We start from the raw sequence: 17,496 nt of genomic DNA on the forward strand, positions 1-17,496 counted from the left end.
TGTTTTGTTGGGTTTAGTAAAACAATTTTAAAGATTTTTTTGGGGCTTTTCCACCTTTATTTGACAGGACAGCTAGTTGAGAAAGGGGAGAGAGAGAGAGGGAAGACATGCAGGAAATCGTCACAAGTTGGATTTGAACCCTGGACCTGTGCGTCAAGGTACAAGCCTCTAAGTGTATGTGTGCCTGCTCTACCCACTGATCCAACCTGGCCACCAATTTGTTTCTTTTGCTGCAGAAATTCAATACAAAAAATGAATGACCCATCTCAGAGTAGCTTTATAGAATGTACAGTTTATGAAAAAAAGGAGACAGAGACAGAATTGTCCTGGTACTCCTCTTCCTCTCCCTCGTGAAGGCATTTTTCTTATTTTCTGTGTTCATCTACAGTATATTCTTCACATAGATCCTCTTTTACTTTACTACCATATGATCATGCGATTGAAAGAACCTCAACACCTGAGTGTGTTTCATAGAAGGGAATCAGCTGTGATTGATCTATTTGCATAACTTCAATCAGCTGTTTCTCAATAAATGCATGTATAAAATCCAGGGGATATATTTGAGTTTCAATTTACAATATGAACAGCTGTTCACTTTGACTTTAGCCTATAAGTTAGGTTAAGAACAAGATGTTATCTGTTCTGACATACAGTATGAAAGCATTTGTAAATTTGGCAGTAAAGATCCATTGTTTTGGTTTTGGTGGAGCTTGTGTGTATAAGAAGTTCAAGCATTTTAAATTTGTGTTAACTGTATGCATTTCGTGTCAAAGCAACAAGAAATGTGTTAATTGTATAGCCTGCACAGACGGATGTTGTGCTAACTGTGTTAAGAGTTTAGAAAAGTTGTTAAAAGTATTGAAAAAAGTGTCATAGCGATCGTAAAAAACTGTAAACAAATGGTTAAAATAAAATTTGCCACCACAGTATTATCAGGAAAATGTACTTAAAGTATTAAAAGTAAAAGTACTCAGCAAAAAAAACCTCACATTTTAGAAACTAGAAACGATCAAAACACTTCTTTGTTTTATCCTCTCATCATTTTAGCTTTACTTGTAGGCATGTGTATATTGTTGGGTGGTTTATAATACAACATATTATATAAACTACATGTGTTTCTTGTGCAAAAATCTTAAAGGGTAACTACCGTTTTTTTTTTTCAACCCTATTTGTCTATGTTTTTGTGTCTGAGTGATTGAGGTTTTAAAGGTCTATCGCTGAAGGGATCCTTTCCATAATGTTGTCAGACACTTAGAATATTAATCTGAGCCTGTCAGCAGCAAAACGAGCCCTTTTGTGAAGATAAATACAAGCTGGACAATTTTCCTATTAACTTACATTGTAACTTGTTTCTCTGCTGCTGACTGCAGCGATCTCGCTTACAGTTTTTCACGATCGCTATGACAATGTTTTCAATACTTTTAACAACTTTCCTAACCTCTTAACGCATCAACACCTACAACACACGATTGGCAAAACAGTTAATTTCATGCTCAAAATCACACATTGTAAACTAAACTAAACTCCAACACTGATTTTCAAAATACAATAATTTACTAACAAAATACACTATGTCTACCAAAACAATGTAATCATGTCTCAAAATCAAATAATTCGTCCAAAACACTAACACATGTTCTCTCCCAACAGGAACATTTAGTCAATCATAGCACAATGTCATACAAAACACTAACATCCCATGGATTTACAGAAACTGCATTATTTTATACGTGTCAGTCAGGTCTGCCCTCATACAACAGACTAAAGTGATTGTATTGATCATATATCGTGTTTTGCACTGCAGTTTCTGTTGAAGCCTCTCCTCTTGTTGGGTTTAGTACATTTGTTTTAAAGATTATATTTTGGGCTTTTCTGCCTTTATTTGACAGAACAGCTAGTTGAGAAAGGGGAGAGAGAGAGAGAGGGAAGCCATGCAGGAAATCGTCACAAGTCAGATTTGAACCCTGGATCTCTGCGTCAAGGCATAAACCTCCAAGTATATGTGCGCCTGCTCTACCACTGAGCCAACCTGGCCACCATTTTGTTTCTTTTGCTGCAGAGATTCAATACAAAAAATGATTGACCCATCTCAGAGTAGCTTTATAGAATGTACAGTTTATGAGAAAAAGGAGACAGAGACAGAATTGTCCTGGTACTCCTCTTCCTCTCCCTCGTGAAGGCATTTTTCTTATTTTCTGTGTTCATCTACAGTATATTGTTCAAATAGGTCCTCTTTTACTGTACCACCATATGATCATGTGATTGAAAGAACCTCAACCTCTGAGTGTGTTTCCTAGAAGGGAATCAGCTGTGATTGATGTATTTGCATAACATCAATCAGCTGTTTCTCAATAAATGCATGTATAAAATGCAGGGGATATATGTGTGTTTCAATATACAATATGATCAGCTGTTCACTTTGACTTTAGCCTATAAATTAGGTTTAGAACATTATGTTATCTGTTCTGACATACAGTGTGAAAGCATTTGTAAATTTTGCAGTAAAGATCCATTGTTTTGTTCTTGGTGGAGCTTGTGTGTTAAAGAAGTTCAAGCATTTTAAATTTGTGTTAACTGTATACATTTTGTGTCAAAGCAACAAGAAATGTGTTAATTGTATAGCCTACACAGACGGATGTTGTGCTAACTGTGTTAAGAGTTTAGGAAGGTTGTTAAAAGTATTGAAAAAAGTGTCATAGCGATCGTAAAAAACTGTAATACTGGACCAATGTCAAAGATTGTTGTTCAAATCAGTCACTTAGACACAAAAACATAGGAACATAGGGTCCAGGTTGGAAAAACTGTCAGATGAATGTAGTGGAGTAAAAAGTACAATATTTCTCTCTGAAATGTAGAAAGTGGCATGAAAAGAAAAGACTAGTACCTCAAATTATAATTATAAACTATTAGTTATGATTTAACAACTTTTTTAAATATTTCACAATGTATTGGTTCACTTATATGTTACTGTTTATTAATATATCGGTAGTAAGTTAATAATATAGTCATTTGAATTATTTTTCTAATATAGGACATGTTAGATTTTCATAATTTGCTCATTGACCTATGTAAGCAAGTAAGCATAAACAAGAGCCAAGAGATGGCAAAGCAAGTTTATTTGAATAACACATATTATACACAAAGGTTATTCAGAGTGCTTTATAACATGCATGAACCACATTAAACATTAAAGTACAGAATGAATAGAAACCACTGCTTATATTGTGTGTAAAGAGAAAGAGAATTACTAGATTGATGCAATATGTGGAAGGGGAATATTAACTGATTTGTATTTCTAAAAAAAACAGGTAGTGAACTTGCTTCTCAATGGTAGCCAACATAGTACATGTATTATATGCATTGTTGCCGATGATGTCAGACAAGAAGGATGGCCTGGTTCTTCCCAGTTGTAAATTGTTAATGTGGAGTTTTAAAGTGTATCAGTATGTTAACTTGAGGTAACAATGGCTGATAAGTTGTCATTACCGTCCAGTGTGGTAATGAGGAGGGAAGTTTGACCCTTTCTTTCTCATTTTAATCAAGATTTACAGAAAAACCAAATCAGAGAATTGTACAATCATTTTCTGAATCAGATAGCTGCTGTGCTTGGTATCTCAACCTTTCTCTTTCTACTTCCAGTTCTCTTTCCCGCTGCTCCTCTAAATATTTCTGCATAATTGCAATATGCCTTTCTCTCTCCTCTTCATCTCTCTTCCTCTCTGCTTCTCTTTCCTCCCTCTGCCTCATCCTCTCCCTCTCTCTTCTCTCCCACTCCTTCTTCCTCTCCTCCTCTCTCTCTTTCCTCTCCCTCGCTCTCTCAGCCTGAAGTTTTTCATTAATTTTCTTCATCTGTTTTTCATATTTTTCCTGAAGTTTTCTCTCCAATTCCTCTTTTTCTTTGCGTATTTGCTCTTCTTTCTCTTTCAGGATGTGTTGGTTCTCCTCTTCGACTGCCCTCTCAGCCTCTTGGAACATCTTGTTTGTGTAGTGGCTTCCTCCGTTCTTCTGGTTTAGATTTCTGATCTTCTGGAGCAGCTCAGTGACCTGAGAGCGATCCTTCAGCTTATTATTGAAGACATGGTACTGGCCATTACATCTGGTCACGAGTTCTTGCAGGTCTGAGGATTCCATCAAGAAGTCTTCAATAGTTGTGTCTTCAAGTTGGTCCCCATGAGTAAAGAGAACCATGCTGTATTTGTCTGCAGCCTGTCCAAAGATTTCTTGAATCCGTTGCACTGTCTGCATTTCCTCTTCGGTGTATCTGCCCAGCCGGATGACCACCAGGAACACATGGGGTCCAGGAGCAGCATAAGAGATGCACTGGCATATATCTTTAGTTGTTCTATCCATGCCAAACCTAGTGTCAAACAGGCCTGGGGTGTCGATAACAGCCACCTGTTGCCCATCCACCTCAGCTTTGCCCTGGGAACAGTCTACAGTCATAGACTTTGCACTGAACTTTGATTCAAAGCACTGTCGTCCCAGAATGGTGTTTCCAGTGGCACTCTTCCCATTCCCAGTCTTCCCCACGATAACTATTCTCATATTCTTCTTTTGCTCTGTATGGAAGAATTAATAGCATTAGAAAAGTAATGAATGCTCTAGATATCCATAATCTTTTTTTAAGTGCATCGTGAAACAAATAAAAAAATTATATTAGACTTAAGACTGTAAAATATCCTATTGCGCTATGCTTCTCATTTCAAAAGAGATTCAATGTTCAGGAGCAGTAATTTGCAGCTTGGGATACGGCTATTCCTGTTAGCTTTTTACGTTGGAGGAGCCGGATAGATGCTGGACAAAGTCTCTACGCTACCTGCCTGAAGTCACCTACGACGATGTGGTTGGGATTGTAAATGAACTCTCAAAGTAAAAAACATTTTTAAAACAATAAAAAAAGACCGTGTACAGAAACTATCAGAGACTTCAATGGTAGAAACTCGCTCTAGCCGTTCGCGGTTTCAACGCTACGGTAAACGTTACTATGGTAACAGCGAGTTGGACCAATCAGAGACATTGTTGTTATGCTTAGGATTGTGGGCAGTGTAGTTTTTCTCTATAAGATCGCGGATAAAACATGTTTTTCTTAAAACAAGATAGATTTCATACAGACTTCTAGCTTCTACAGGAGCAGAAACTTTCGTTTCACAAGAAGAAAGGGACTGTTGACCGGAAGTTCTGATTCCCTACTCTGCGTTCCAGAAGCAGGAAGTGTGACATAGGCCTATTGACACTAAGCCATGTCATATTCCCCAGCGCTGCCGTTTGTCCAAATATAGTCACTTCTCTCTTAACTTAAAGAGACAGGTGATTAAACAACAGAGGGTGAAGGGAGGTGTAGCAAAGGTCTCTTTGACAGACAGTAGGGGAAAAATAATGTTTGTTTTTTTTACATTAAAGTATGTAAACTAGTAGATCCCCAAAATAAAAGTAAGAACCCAAACATAACCATAATATGTCCCCTTTAACAACATGAGTAACAGTGTTGGGCAAGTTACTTCCAAAATGTAATACATTATAGATTACTAGTTACTGTCATTTGAGAGTAATTAGTCTCTGAATTGAAATGTGTTACACTACTTTTGCGTTACTTTTGAGTTACTTTCACCAAAATAACAGCGGAAGTTTGACTTGGCAGCTAGCTTGTGAATTTCACCACTGGATCAATAAAGTCTCATCTTTACCCACTTTAATACATCACAGATTATTCATAATATTTTGTATAATTAATATGAATATGCAAAGTAACTAAAGCTATAAAAAATAGATAAGTAAAATGTACAATAGGCAAGTAGGAGAAAATGAAAATACTCAATTAAAAGTACCTTACAGTTGTATTGAAGTAGCCTACGGCATTGTTGTAAAATGTTTGTTTAAATCACTTGAATAAGAAATTCATGTTCTTTAGTTTAAAGTGATGGTTTGGAGTAATTTACCCTAGGGTCCTTTGCACCATGACCTCGAGCCAAACACCCCCCCAGAAGCTTTTTTCACCTGGGTCTAACATTGGGCGAGTTAGCGTAGAGTAGCGTTAGCCGCTGAATAGCTTAAGCGGGCTAATGGACCCACGTTTGTATCTCTTAATATGGCCCACTAATAATGCCCGAAATGATACCAAGGTCTACACTAGTATATATAGGTTATGCACTCATAAAGCGATGGATTGGAAAGTTTGTAAGTACACCAGAAGTTTATGTAAATAACACTTGCCTGCTGGCTTCTGCTCTCTGCTGTTGTTGTTGCTGCTGTGAGACGAAGTGCTTAGGACGTCTACAAATTATAACACCGAAAGAGATGCAACAAAAATATTTTTAATTTAACTTATTTTTTAAAGTAAGTGCTGTAATATAACTAGCAGGAGACAAGTAATAATTGAGGTAAGTTTGGAGACATTACCTTATTTAATCATTAAATTAATACATATTTTGTTGTATCTCTTTTCGGTGTAGTAATTTGTAGACAGCCCTAAGCACTCGTCTAACTGCAGGTAGCAGCAGCAGCAGCAGCAACAGAGAGCAGAAGAGAGCAGGCAAGTGTTCATAAACTTCTGGTGTACTTACAAACTTTCCAATCCATCGTTTTATGAGTGCATAACCTATTTGTACTAGTGTAGACCTTTGGTATCATTTTGGGCATTATTAGTGGGGTCATTTACGAGATACAAACGTGGGTCCATTAGCCCCTGCGCTAAGCTAATCAGCGGCTAACGCTACTCTACGCTAACTCGCCCAATGTTAGACCCAGGTGCAAAAAGCTTCTGGGGGGGGTGTTTGGCTCGAGGTCATGGTGCAAAGGACCCTAGGGTAAATTACTCCGAACCATCACTTTAAAACAGTCTAAAGGAAATTGTCAATTATAGTGTGATTAAAACTCACTATTTACATTATTTACAGTACTTGATTTACAGCTGATATGTGAAAAGGTACACAACCTTATTTGTTTAACAGTAATTTAGTTTTACTGCGAACCGTCACAGGAAGTGCTTTTATTTTGAAGTAGCCTACACGGAAGTTGTCGGTTGTGTACCTTATGTACTCTTGCTAGCTTACTGAGATGCAACTGTTATGCATGTTGATGATGCAACAAATACTGTCTATGGATGGAACATGTCCGTCAAGCTAAGTTGCTCACTTTCTTGTTTGTAAAACTGCAACTGTAATAATTATTACCGTTCATGACAGAAACATATTGAACAGTAAATGGTCACAGTAAAAGACGAGCATCTTTGGTCGTCAAGCCATTCCACTACAGGCAGAGTTAGGGTTACTCTCCACGGCTGATAAACTGCAATGATCTACGTGTAAGCAAGCCTAAACATTAATTCCCGTCATATTTAAATCTGTCAGCGGCTCGGATGCTGTCCGATCTGACGTACCGTCACCTGTTGGGACACAGATGTTATGAAATAATACTCACGGCTTTTTTTCCTGTGAACAAATGCTTCGCGGTGTTGGGAAATTCTTAAAAAATGTGGCGTTAAAATGCGTTGTAACTCGCGTTACTGAGATTGTAACGGGTAATAATATTACCGAAATTTAATTAGTAATGCGTTATATTACTGCGTTACAGCAAAAAGGAATGCATTACTGTAATTGCGTTACTTTTGTAACGCGTTACTCCCAACACTGATGAGTAATAGTATCATGACTTACCATGGTAGTATTTGCTGGCCATTTTTGGTTGAGTGCAGGTGCTGGGACCATGGACAGTATATAAGAACTGGGACAGTCTTTTTGCTGTTTCTCATCTTTGTCAGCTGGCTGCTTGCAGCAAACCACACCTACAAGCAGTTACACAGTGAAACTGAAACTACAGTTAAAGCAGCAGTTTTTACAGTCCAAATGGGAACATCACTTTAAGAAATAAATCCGTAAACTAACAGAAAAAGTACTGGCAGCTCATTACCTGGACTTTGTCCCATAATTAAAAAAATGGAATGTTTCAGTTAAATAACCATGTCCATGCTAAAAAAAAACAGATTTCTTTTTTGGTATTTAACGGTGTACCTACAGTAAAAACAAAAAACAGAACATGTTCTGTTATTAAATGGTGAACCTACCCAGGTAGCAAACAGACGTTGGCCAACGCTGGCTGCGCTGTTGTGTTGGGTTAACGTAGCGGTGCTGGCGTCCAACGACATTTATGTCCGTAAGTCAACGTTGAGCCAACCATCGTCATTAGATGGCAAGCGCGACCTGTTGCCAACTTAAAAACCACTAAAATAACGTTGGGCCAACGTGGGCCAACCATTTCATTAGATGGCAAGCAGACCTTCTGCCAACCCAAAACCACTAAAATAACGTTGGGCCTAGCGCGGGCCAACATGTCATTTAGATGGCCAGCAGACCTTCTGCCAACCTAAAAATATTTTACCAACCTTTTACCAACTTAAAAAAACTAAAACAACATTGGGCCAACCATTAGACAGCCGACCTTCTGCCAACCCAAAAATTTACCTTACCAACCTTTTTGCCAACTTTGGGTCAACCATTTTTTAGACTGTCAGCAGATCTTCTAACAAATTAAAAAATATAGCCTATTTTAACCATCTGCCAACTTCAGAAATAGTAAATCTGCAAACTTAAACTTAAATAGGTTTTACCAACCTTACCTCAAATTTTAAGATTGTGACATGGCCTTCTCATTACGCATTAAGAGAGACGACAGGCACAACGGACAAACTGAATTGGTTATAAAAATAAACCTATTTATTGGTAACAAAAATTAACATTACAATTTAATGTAGTTTACCTTGTGGTGCTGTTGTTGGAAAAACTTGAGCACATAATAAATAAATAACACAGGATGTGAGCGGATTGACAAAATAGTTGAAAAAAAAACAACACAAAGGCAGTCAGTGGAAAAATGCTAAGATAAGTAAAAAATAAAGTCAAAGAAATCAACAACAAGGAAACCAAAAGGCGCAAGAAAATGCGGAAGAAGGCCAAAAACCAACTGAAACTAAGAAAATGTGCAGATTCTCTTCTGTATTCTGCAGTTTTTTGCAGATTTGAAGCAAATTAGATTGTGTGTGGCTCTTATGATGGGAAGATGGAGCAGAGGAGGAGAAGTACAGCATCTTTTTCCTGTTGTAAAAAACAACAAACATAATGGAACTTTTAGAAACAATTTAAGATGTGTCGTTCTATTTAATTACACAACCCAAAACAGAAAGAAATTGGGGTGTGGTGTAAAATATATAAACAGCAAACAGAAAAACAGAATGTGATCATTTCACGAAAGGAAATTTTACACACTCACAAATTACACATTTGACTACACTGTTAGACTTTGCTGTAATTTCTACAGTACCATTTTTCCGTTCATTACTGTAATATGCATTGCATTATGGGTATTAAAATTTGATTTACAGTGATTTACTGTATGTTTTTTTTAGACCTAGCTAAAGATTGTGTAACTCAAAAATATGGTGTTAGGAGTTGAATGTATATACCATGATTTATGGGGGAAAGTAAAATGTATATTTCCTAGCAACTTTAAATTTGACCAATCGTAAAAATTGATTAAAGTCTTTATAGGTTTAATTTTTCTGCAACATAATGTTGTTAGTATTATATATATATGTATTAACTTGTAATACATCTGTTATTTACAATATAAGAGTTATCTACATCATACTGGTTCCTGCATACAATGCATGGCATTTTTAATCTTGTTATTGTGTTTATAACCCCATGCATGTAAAATATACATTTAATTATTTCATATGTATAATAACAGTCAGGAAGGATAGTAACACTTTCTCCTTTAATAAAAGTCACTCTTTGATCTCCTGCCAATCACTCGCTTCGAACAGAAGAAAGGCAACTGCAGCAGCTGCAAAAGGCCTTCTTTCTTTCTTCCAAACTTGTTGAAGTGATGTGTGTAACGTGAGAACGTAGTTTAACTATCATTTTTAAACTTCGGGTTTACTACCTGTTATCTGTAAATGTTAAAAGTACTTTATTCATATTCAATAACTACTATGTGATCGAAGTTTACTGTTACAGACATTATTTGGAGAGATATATATAGATATAATATTGCTCTTGCTGTGTTCTTATTATGAGTGATATATTTTTATTAGGCCTACTTGTGTAGCCACGTGTTAATATTCAGGTTGTGTTAGGGCAATTTGTTAGTACGTAATCACCAATAAAGGAAGCTGGGAGCCACGTTATATACAAGTGTATTACACCTTTGCACAAATATGTGTGCTGTAATAGATGTCTTATTCTAGTTTGTTACTGGCAATAGTTACAATGTAATATCTATGTTAATTATACTGAAAATGATGAATAGTATTGTTTGTTGTTATATCTGGTGGCAATAATATTTAGTTTGAACAATGCATCACCAATATCCCTAATAATAGTCTAAGATCAAAAACTACGCGGATTATGACGTGTTCTTAAACAGACGATTTGTTGGATTGTGTTTTTTAGGATTGATGAATCCCACGTCTTTGTAACTGAAAGCGGCAGTTGTTCCTAATTAGCATAAGAACCCAAATACCCATATAGGACATGAACTTCCTTCACCTCCTGAGACAGGTTTGGGATTGTCGAGCGAGGTGGAGGGAAGTACTGAATCTCAAAGTACAAATAACAAGAACATATTTACTTTAGTAAATTATAAGGTGCCACTACCACAAACCAAGGCCTGGTTTAAAATTCTAACCAGCAAAACGGAAATGTGTTAGAATCGAATGCGTTGGTTTATTCATGGATGTATTTTATTTTTCTTTAACCATGCAAGTAAGCAAATAAAATGTGTGAAGCAGCGAATGGGGAGAGTGAAGAGTCCAGCCAAATAAATAAGATAGAACGCGTCTTACGAGCCTGGCGAGGAGAAAGACGCTGTGGTGAGAAATAGATATAGCAACTATGATTTTAAAACGGAATAATAAAACAAACGTTTCACTTTTACGGGCGTATTACCGAGGCTGGCGCGCTCTGCAGCACCAGAGCCGGGTTGGATCGGGTGCCCCATATATACAGTATCTACGGCAACAAAACTTCACTGGTGAGACAAATGTGTGACAGTCAGGGAAGGACGTTTTGGCAGGGGAAACTGATCAGAAAATGTAACGGGACATTGTAGAAATGTAGTGGAGTACAAAGTATAGATAATTGCTGCAAAATGTAACAAAGTAAAGTCAAAAGTAGGCTATGCACTATTGAGTTTATTAAGTAAAGTACAAATACGTGAAAAATGTACTTAAGTAAAGTAGGGCGAATTTGTACTTTGTTACATTCTACCACTGCATTTTGGCCCTATAAATACCGATCAATCACCCAAATAGTGTTAGTAGTGTGTTTTTTGCATAATATGATTTCTTTTTCAACAAATGATCAGAAATACATTACAGTACAATACTATCATTGTAAAACGACTGTAGAATTAAATAAAATGCAGTAAGCAATCATTTGGGCAAAATTGTCATCACTCCAAAGGTGAAGAGTGGTTCTTTCTTAGTATGAGGATTTTGTTCTTAGCTAAGAACAAATCCAAGTTAAGAAAACATTAGTGAATGCCAGAATCTTTGTAAAAAGTTCGTAAGAAGGGTTTAAAGAACACATTTCTTGGTAAGAACGGTTGGTGAATGGAGGCCCAATGTTCATAGTAAGTATTATTTCAGAACCACTTCAAAGTGAAAAGCACTCCAAGTCACCACCTTCCTCCAAGGGCTCACGAATTTGAGGGAAGACATCAAACTAGGTAGGCATTTTCTTTGTGTGATGTACTATAGTTCACACATCAGAAAATGTTCACAGACAGAACAGTGCAGCTACGCAATTCTGCCTGCTCAAAAGAAATGTATACTGTCATATTCTATGTTTTTGCACAAGTTGTTAGTCGGTTAACCGTTAGATAGAGATAAACTCATGACCATTTCTCTTCAGTACGGACCACCCCACCAGAGCATAAATACTCTTGTCTGGATTGGAGACCCCCAAGCAGATGTGGATCAGCAAGCAGAAGTACCCATGGGTTCGGCCCCTCCATCATCCTTCACAAATCTTCTAAAGCTTCTAAACAAGACTGTTCCTCCTTCCCTCCCCCAAACCAAATGCCCATCAACTTCAGCTCTGTGGTAAACAACCACACCACATTTTTCATACAAGTTACAGTATCATACTGTACAATGGAACTTTGGTAAAGGCATCATACTGTAAAAAAAACATCACGTACACTTATGGTATTGTAAGGGGTAGTTACAGTGACTCACATATCTACATAGAAAGTCTAACAGTGTATTTCATGGTACATTTTAACGTCCATTTTGAATTTGATGCCAGCAAGACATTTTCAAAAAAGTTTGGTCATGTTAGGGTGAGCACATATTTTATACATCTTCATGCAGTGAAGATAAGGCTGTATGCCTAGTGAAGATGAAATCGCCTCTGTTTAATGGTAGGTTAGACAGAGGAAGAAAAACAATCATTGGAAGACACTTACATTCACTTTGCAGCTGCTGGAATCTGCATGAGGGGGAGGCATCTGCTTTTCTGTGTTGAAGAAAAAATTATCAAAATGTAAATTACTTAAAACTCCAACCATTTGCAAAGGTATTTGATCAGTCTTAAAAAAAAAACATACACTTATAACTTGGCCTTACTAAAGGCCTTGTGTACCCTTTTCTGTTGCTCTTTTTTTTCTTCCTCCATTTCGGTCTCCACTGTACTTCAGCCAGGTTTTAATTTTTCCTCGGCTTCCACCACTTTTGTGCCTTGTTTTTGGCTGCATCTGTCAGCATGAAATTAAAGAAAATTAAACAGAGAAAGGGTTAGCCGACAGATCATCTGAGTTGTATTTTGTAGAGTTCTGTACGATTAGTTGATTAATTGGCATTCTTCCATTGACTTGTATTTCATTCAATGACACATTATGTTGAGACTGTAAGGGGTTGTTTCCTCTTTGCTATTTCAAAGTTATGTCTAAGTTTTGAATATTTGAATGTTTTTTAAAACATATCACCTATAAACAACTTTTGCCAGCAAGAGCGCAGAAAAGGGGCTCTTCTGTCCTCTCCCTTGCCAATTAAAATTGTTGGCCAACTCATTGGTCATAATTTCCCTCATGATTCTGTGGACAATGTCTTTGGCAGATGTTCCACCCAAGCTGGTAAGATATCTTGTCTATGAAAACAAATCATGTGTTAAGCAGCAGTAAATCAGGTCTAGGTCTCTAAATATGTTAGTATTATTTTAAGTGAAGTTACAGAACATCATTAGAATTTACTAGAGAACGTGTGTGTGTCTCTGTTTGACCGCCTATCCTCCAGATCTTTTATGCCTGTCATGCTCCTTAAAGGAAACTGGAAATTCCTCATTTACAACTTCAGCTGCATTCTCTCTTCTCAGTATGGCCTGAAGGAGGAGCGGAATTCTGCCTGACTTGACCCTTTATCTCTTCCAGCATCTGATAGAGCCGGAGTTCTCTTTCTGAATAAGACAAACATAAGATGCAACATTATAACTATACAGAATTGAATGTATAAAGAGAGACTGTGTCTCTTGTTTTGTTGTCTTTATCATAACATAACTTTTCCAGCCTTTTGTTGTATCCATCCCAGCTTTTTTTTAGACATGTTGCTGGCATTAAATTCCAAAATGTGCTTACATTTCCTATAAATTAGTAAAATTTGACATTTTCAACATTTGATATGTTGTCTATGTCCTAAATATGGGTTTACAAGAGTTTGACATTTTACATAACATCCCAAGTTTTTTTAAATTGTGGTTGTGAAAAGGGTTTGTCATTTGAAAATAGTAAAACTTAGCCAGGCAAAGTTCTTTTTGGTTACATTCATTTTATTTTTTGTTACTTGAACAGTTTCTAATTCATGTTATAGACTAAAAGGGTAATTGCTAAAAACTCCAAGTAAACTATTGTAAAGGTTTGGAATAGTTAACGTGCCATCTTGTCTTGGTTCAGGGACTGTCACAGCAGGTGCTGATGGTGCAAATAGAGGTATGGTTGGCAAGGTCAGGCTTTTGGCTCCATTACTGCAGAATTTCTTTTTGGTCTTTCCATTGTCTCTGCATATGAAACAGTAAGAAACAGAATCAGTAGAATGTACAATCTATTTACTTCCATCCAGAGTTTCGCGCAATCTTATACAACAGGAAAGTGACTATTGTTCAAAGAGTTCCTTTCAACATATCGTCCCCTTGGAATTATTATTCTATTTACATTCTATCTACAACTCTAGGGACGATATTCCCAAATCTTTAATTTGGATTTAAGGAATCTTTGGTGACCATTATGGGGAAATAATTCCTCAAGGCTGGTGCAATGACCACTGAATGTTTTCGTCTGTACCTGTGTGGAGCCGCTTGTTGAGGCCTGCACGGAGGTCTTCCTGAGGCTGTACCAGATGTAAATCCATTTTACATATTTTGCCGATGGTCTGTTGGGCACATTAAGAGTAATCAATTTTTACTGCAAATAAGCAGTAGGGCTCTATAAAGGAGAACAGAGAATAGTGGAAACATACACTCTTTTTCCGTATACTGTCCTCATCTGTAGACTCCAAACTGTTGCCTTCACAGAACTTCACCAGCTTTCTTCTGGCTTTTCACTAGGAACCTAAATATAGAAACAAACAACATCACTAAACCTATTATCTGAACATTTGAAAAGAACTGCTGTGTCTAGCGCATACGCTCACAAGGAGCATCTTTAATTTTGAGCAATAGATTTGAATAGTTATTTCTCTATATTTCTTAATACTTACTCAATAACTTACCATACTCAGCCACCCATTCAGTTTCATATTCGTCCCATTCTTCATCAGGAGTTTCATTTTTTTCAACTGCTTTTCTACATCTTGTACCGTTATATGGGGGCCAAAGGAAACTTTTTGTCGATGCTCAGCCAGTCACTTGGTATAACCTCGGTCTCATTCTTTTCAGTAAAAACAACTATTGAATACATCTATAAAAAAAAATTTAAAAAAATATCTAGTGTTACAAACTATATACATTTATTGAAGCTCTATTAATTTCCCTAACTGTGGAAATGATCTAAACTATTCTAAATCTTATTATTACTATTCGTTATGATTGGTAAGTACTGTACATTTGTCAGATGCAGAGAGGGAATCAAGCAGTATGCAGTAAAGGATATGCCACAAACCCATCCTTATATACTGTAAAAGAAGGACTTTTGAAACAGTCTGCGTAGGAACAATAGTCAATGACTGCCGGGTTGTTTCACAAAGGATATATCAAGACTCGATGAATCAATGGGATAGGTGAAAAAAGATGACTTGTTTTGGAATTTAAGACAGACTAGATGCGATGCTTCCTTGTCTTTTAAAATATTTTTCACTATATAAATATCTCCATTGAACAGAATATAGTTGTCTCCCTCTGATAAACTAATTGAAGATCCACCATTTACATATTGCTTATACTGTGTAAACTGCTGAGATGTCACATTGTATGGAAAAGGCCCATTCTTATGTTCCTGGTAAAAACCATCCTTGCACACCCTTTTTTTAGTTCTGACATTTTGCTTTTTCTGACAATCTCCTGATGATCTGTTGAAGGGCTGCGTGGGGGTCCTAATCATTTTTTTAATGTGTAGAGGAAGTTCTCAAATGGGAAAGCTGAGAAATTATGCAGCACACCAAACTGCCTTGCATCATTGGCAAGATGTGTCAGCCCGTGTATGTTATACACAACGTAATTACCATAAACAGATTGAAAATGCTCAACAAATGTGATCAGTAACTTTTCAGCAAAATCACAGTACTGGAGGCACAGTGAGGGGCAGCATAAAATCCGAATGGCTACATGCAGAAGCATAAAATTGTGGTATAGAACATTTGGCAGATGGTCTTTCAGTGCCACTGGACCAGTGTACAGGAGAAAAGTTCTGAACTCTGTTGCTTTCCACCTATCTACCTCAACAAGTGATCTCCCCTTCCGTGCAAACTCTCTGGGGAGTGTCATGGCAAAGGACATAAGAGCTGCAGAAATTAGGCCTATCTGATGAGCACCTAAACGAGTTGGAAGTAGTCCCCTCATCCAAAAACCTATCAACTTTCTCTATAACCCCAAGAAAAACCAGGTGCATAACATCTAATGGAAATTGGGTAACCATACCAATTCCAACCCTGTCAAAACACTGGTCCCTTTATGGTGAAACTCATCATCTTTATTGATAAAGGCAGTATCTGTCCTTAAGGGTGAATCAACTTCAGAGGAAAGTCATGCGATTTTCGCCCATGTTCCCCTCCTGTGTGCATTTTTCACAGCCGTGGTATGCATTGTGGGCTTTAATGTTTTTACAAAGAACCCTCGCGCTTACGTCGCAAACAAAATTGGAAATTTTAATATCTACACATTTGCCAATTACATCCACACCCTCTAATTTAAGCTTTCCATATTCATTCACAAATGTTTCCAGGAACAGATTGACATTCTCTGGTTTTTAGATCCAAGATATAAGCGATGACGAATGTTTGCTTTGTTTTGTCTTCTTCTACCAAGCCTAGAATGGGCCAGAACTGCTGATTGCTGCTTTTGAACAAAGGTAGTCCATCAATATTCACTTGTAAATGAATGGCTTTTGGGAGGGTCTATCTGGTTTAACACATGCCTAATGCCTTTCTCAACTCCAAAATAATGCATGGTGCCACCAGCAATCTGCTGGACCTCATAATTTGTTGGAGTACTTAAGAGTGCGGGCATCCCGGAGATATGGATGATATCTTCTCAGGATGCCCAAGAGCCCTTAGGTGGCATTGTGGTATTTGGCTGTCTATTGCCCAACCTCTGAGCTCCTCCCAAGACACTCTGCAGACTCAACAGATTCGTCATCACTTGAGTCAGTTTCTGTTAGAGCATCTGACCAAAATTCACCAATCACGTTATCGTCAACATTAAACTCAGTCTCTAACTTCGTCTGATTCATAGGACATGGGCCAATCAGATACAGCGTCTGACCACACATCATCAGCAGGGGCGTTTTTGCCAGGCATATATTTACGTCGGCTGCGTCAGATTCAGCATTGGCGTTAACCTCACTATGAACCTCACTAAGGACGTTGTAAGCCCTCCGCTTTGCCTGACGTTTAAGTGTTCTGTCTGAATAAATGTTTGCAGACATAGCTAGTGTGGGTTCGCGTAGCTATCTCTGTAGGGCTAAGTATGCTGCCAAACAAATAACTAACGTTAATTACAGCTGATTTCGATTCTGTTTAATCTAGCTAACGGTATTGCTCTCGAAAGCTATGTTTACCTAGCTATGGCTCGATAGCTAGCTAACGTTAACTGTTAGCTAGAAGCTAGCAGGCTAGATGTAGATGCTAGCTGTCGCTAAATTACCGGTATGCTAAATTATAAGGGCGAAATTTACATCAGATTGCTAACGTGAAGCCATATAACAGATCGAGCCTTACTAGATAACAGATTGATTACATATTGAAACAAATAGCTATATAACAAAACAATATATTTAATCGAGGCGATTACCTTGGAC

At 37.4% G+C, this 17,496-nt stretch overlaps 1 protein-coding gene across 1 annotated transcript; it reads right to left on the bottom strand.

Moving 5' to 3' along the window:
* Window positions 1-3,729: 3,729 nt before the first annotated feature.
* LOC120567162 (GTPase IMAP family member 9-like) lies at window positions 3,730-7,691 on the bottom strand (the record flags this gene model as incomplete). Its single annotated transcript, XM_039814026.1, has 2 exons — window positions 7,653-7,691; window positions 3,730-4,559 (listed from the first exon to the last, which is right to left on the bottom strand). Coding segments are annotated over exons 1-2 (852 nt in total), but the record flags the coding sequence as incomplete, so codon positions are not given.
* Between the last annotated feature and the right edge of the window lie 9,805 nt (window positions 7,692-17,496).

This window comes from Perca fluviatilis, chromosome 1 (genome assembly GCF_010015445.1).
Source record: "Perca fluviatilis chromosome 1, GENO_Pfluv_1.0, whole genome shotgun sequence".
Lineage (NCBI taxonomy): Eukaryota > Metazoa > Chordata > Actinopteri > Perciformes > Percidae > Perca > Perca fluviatilis.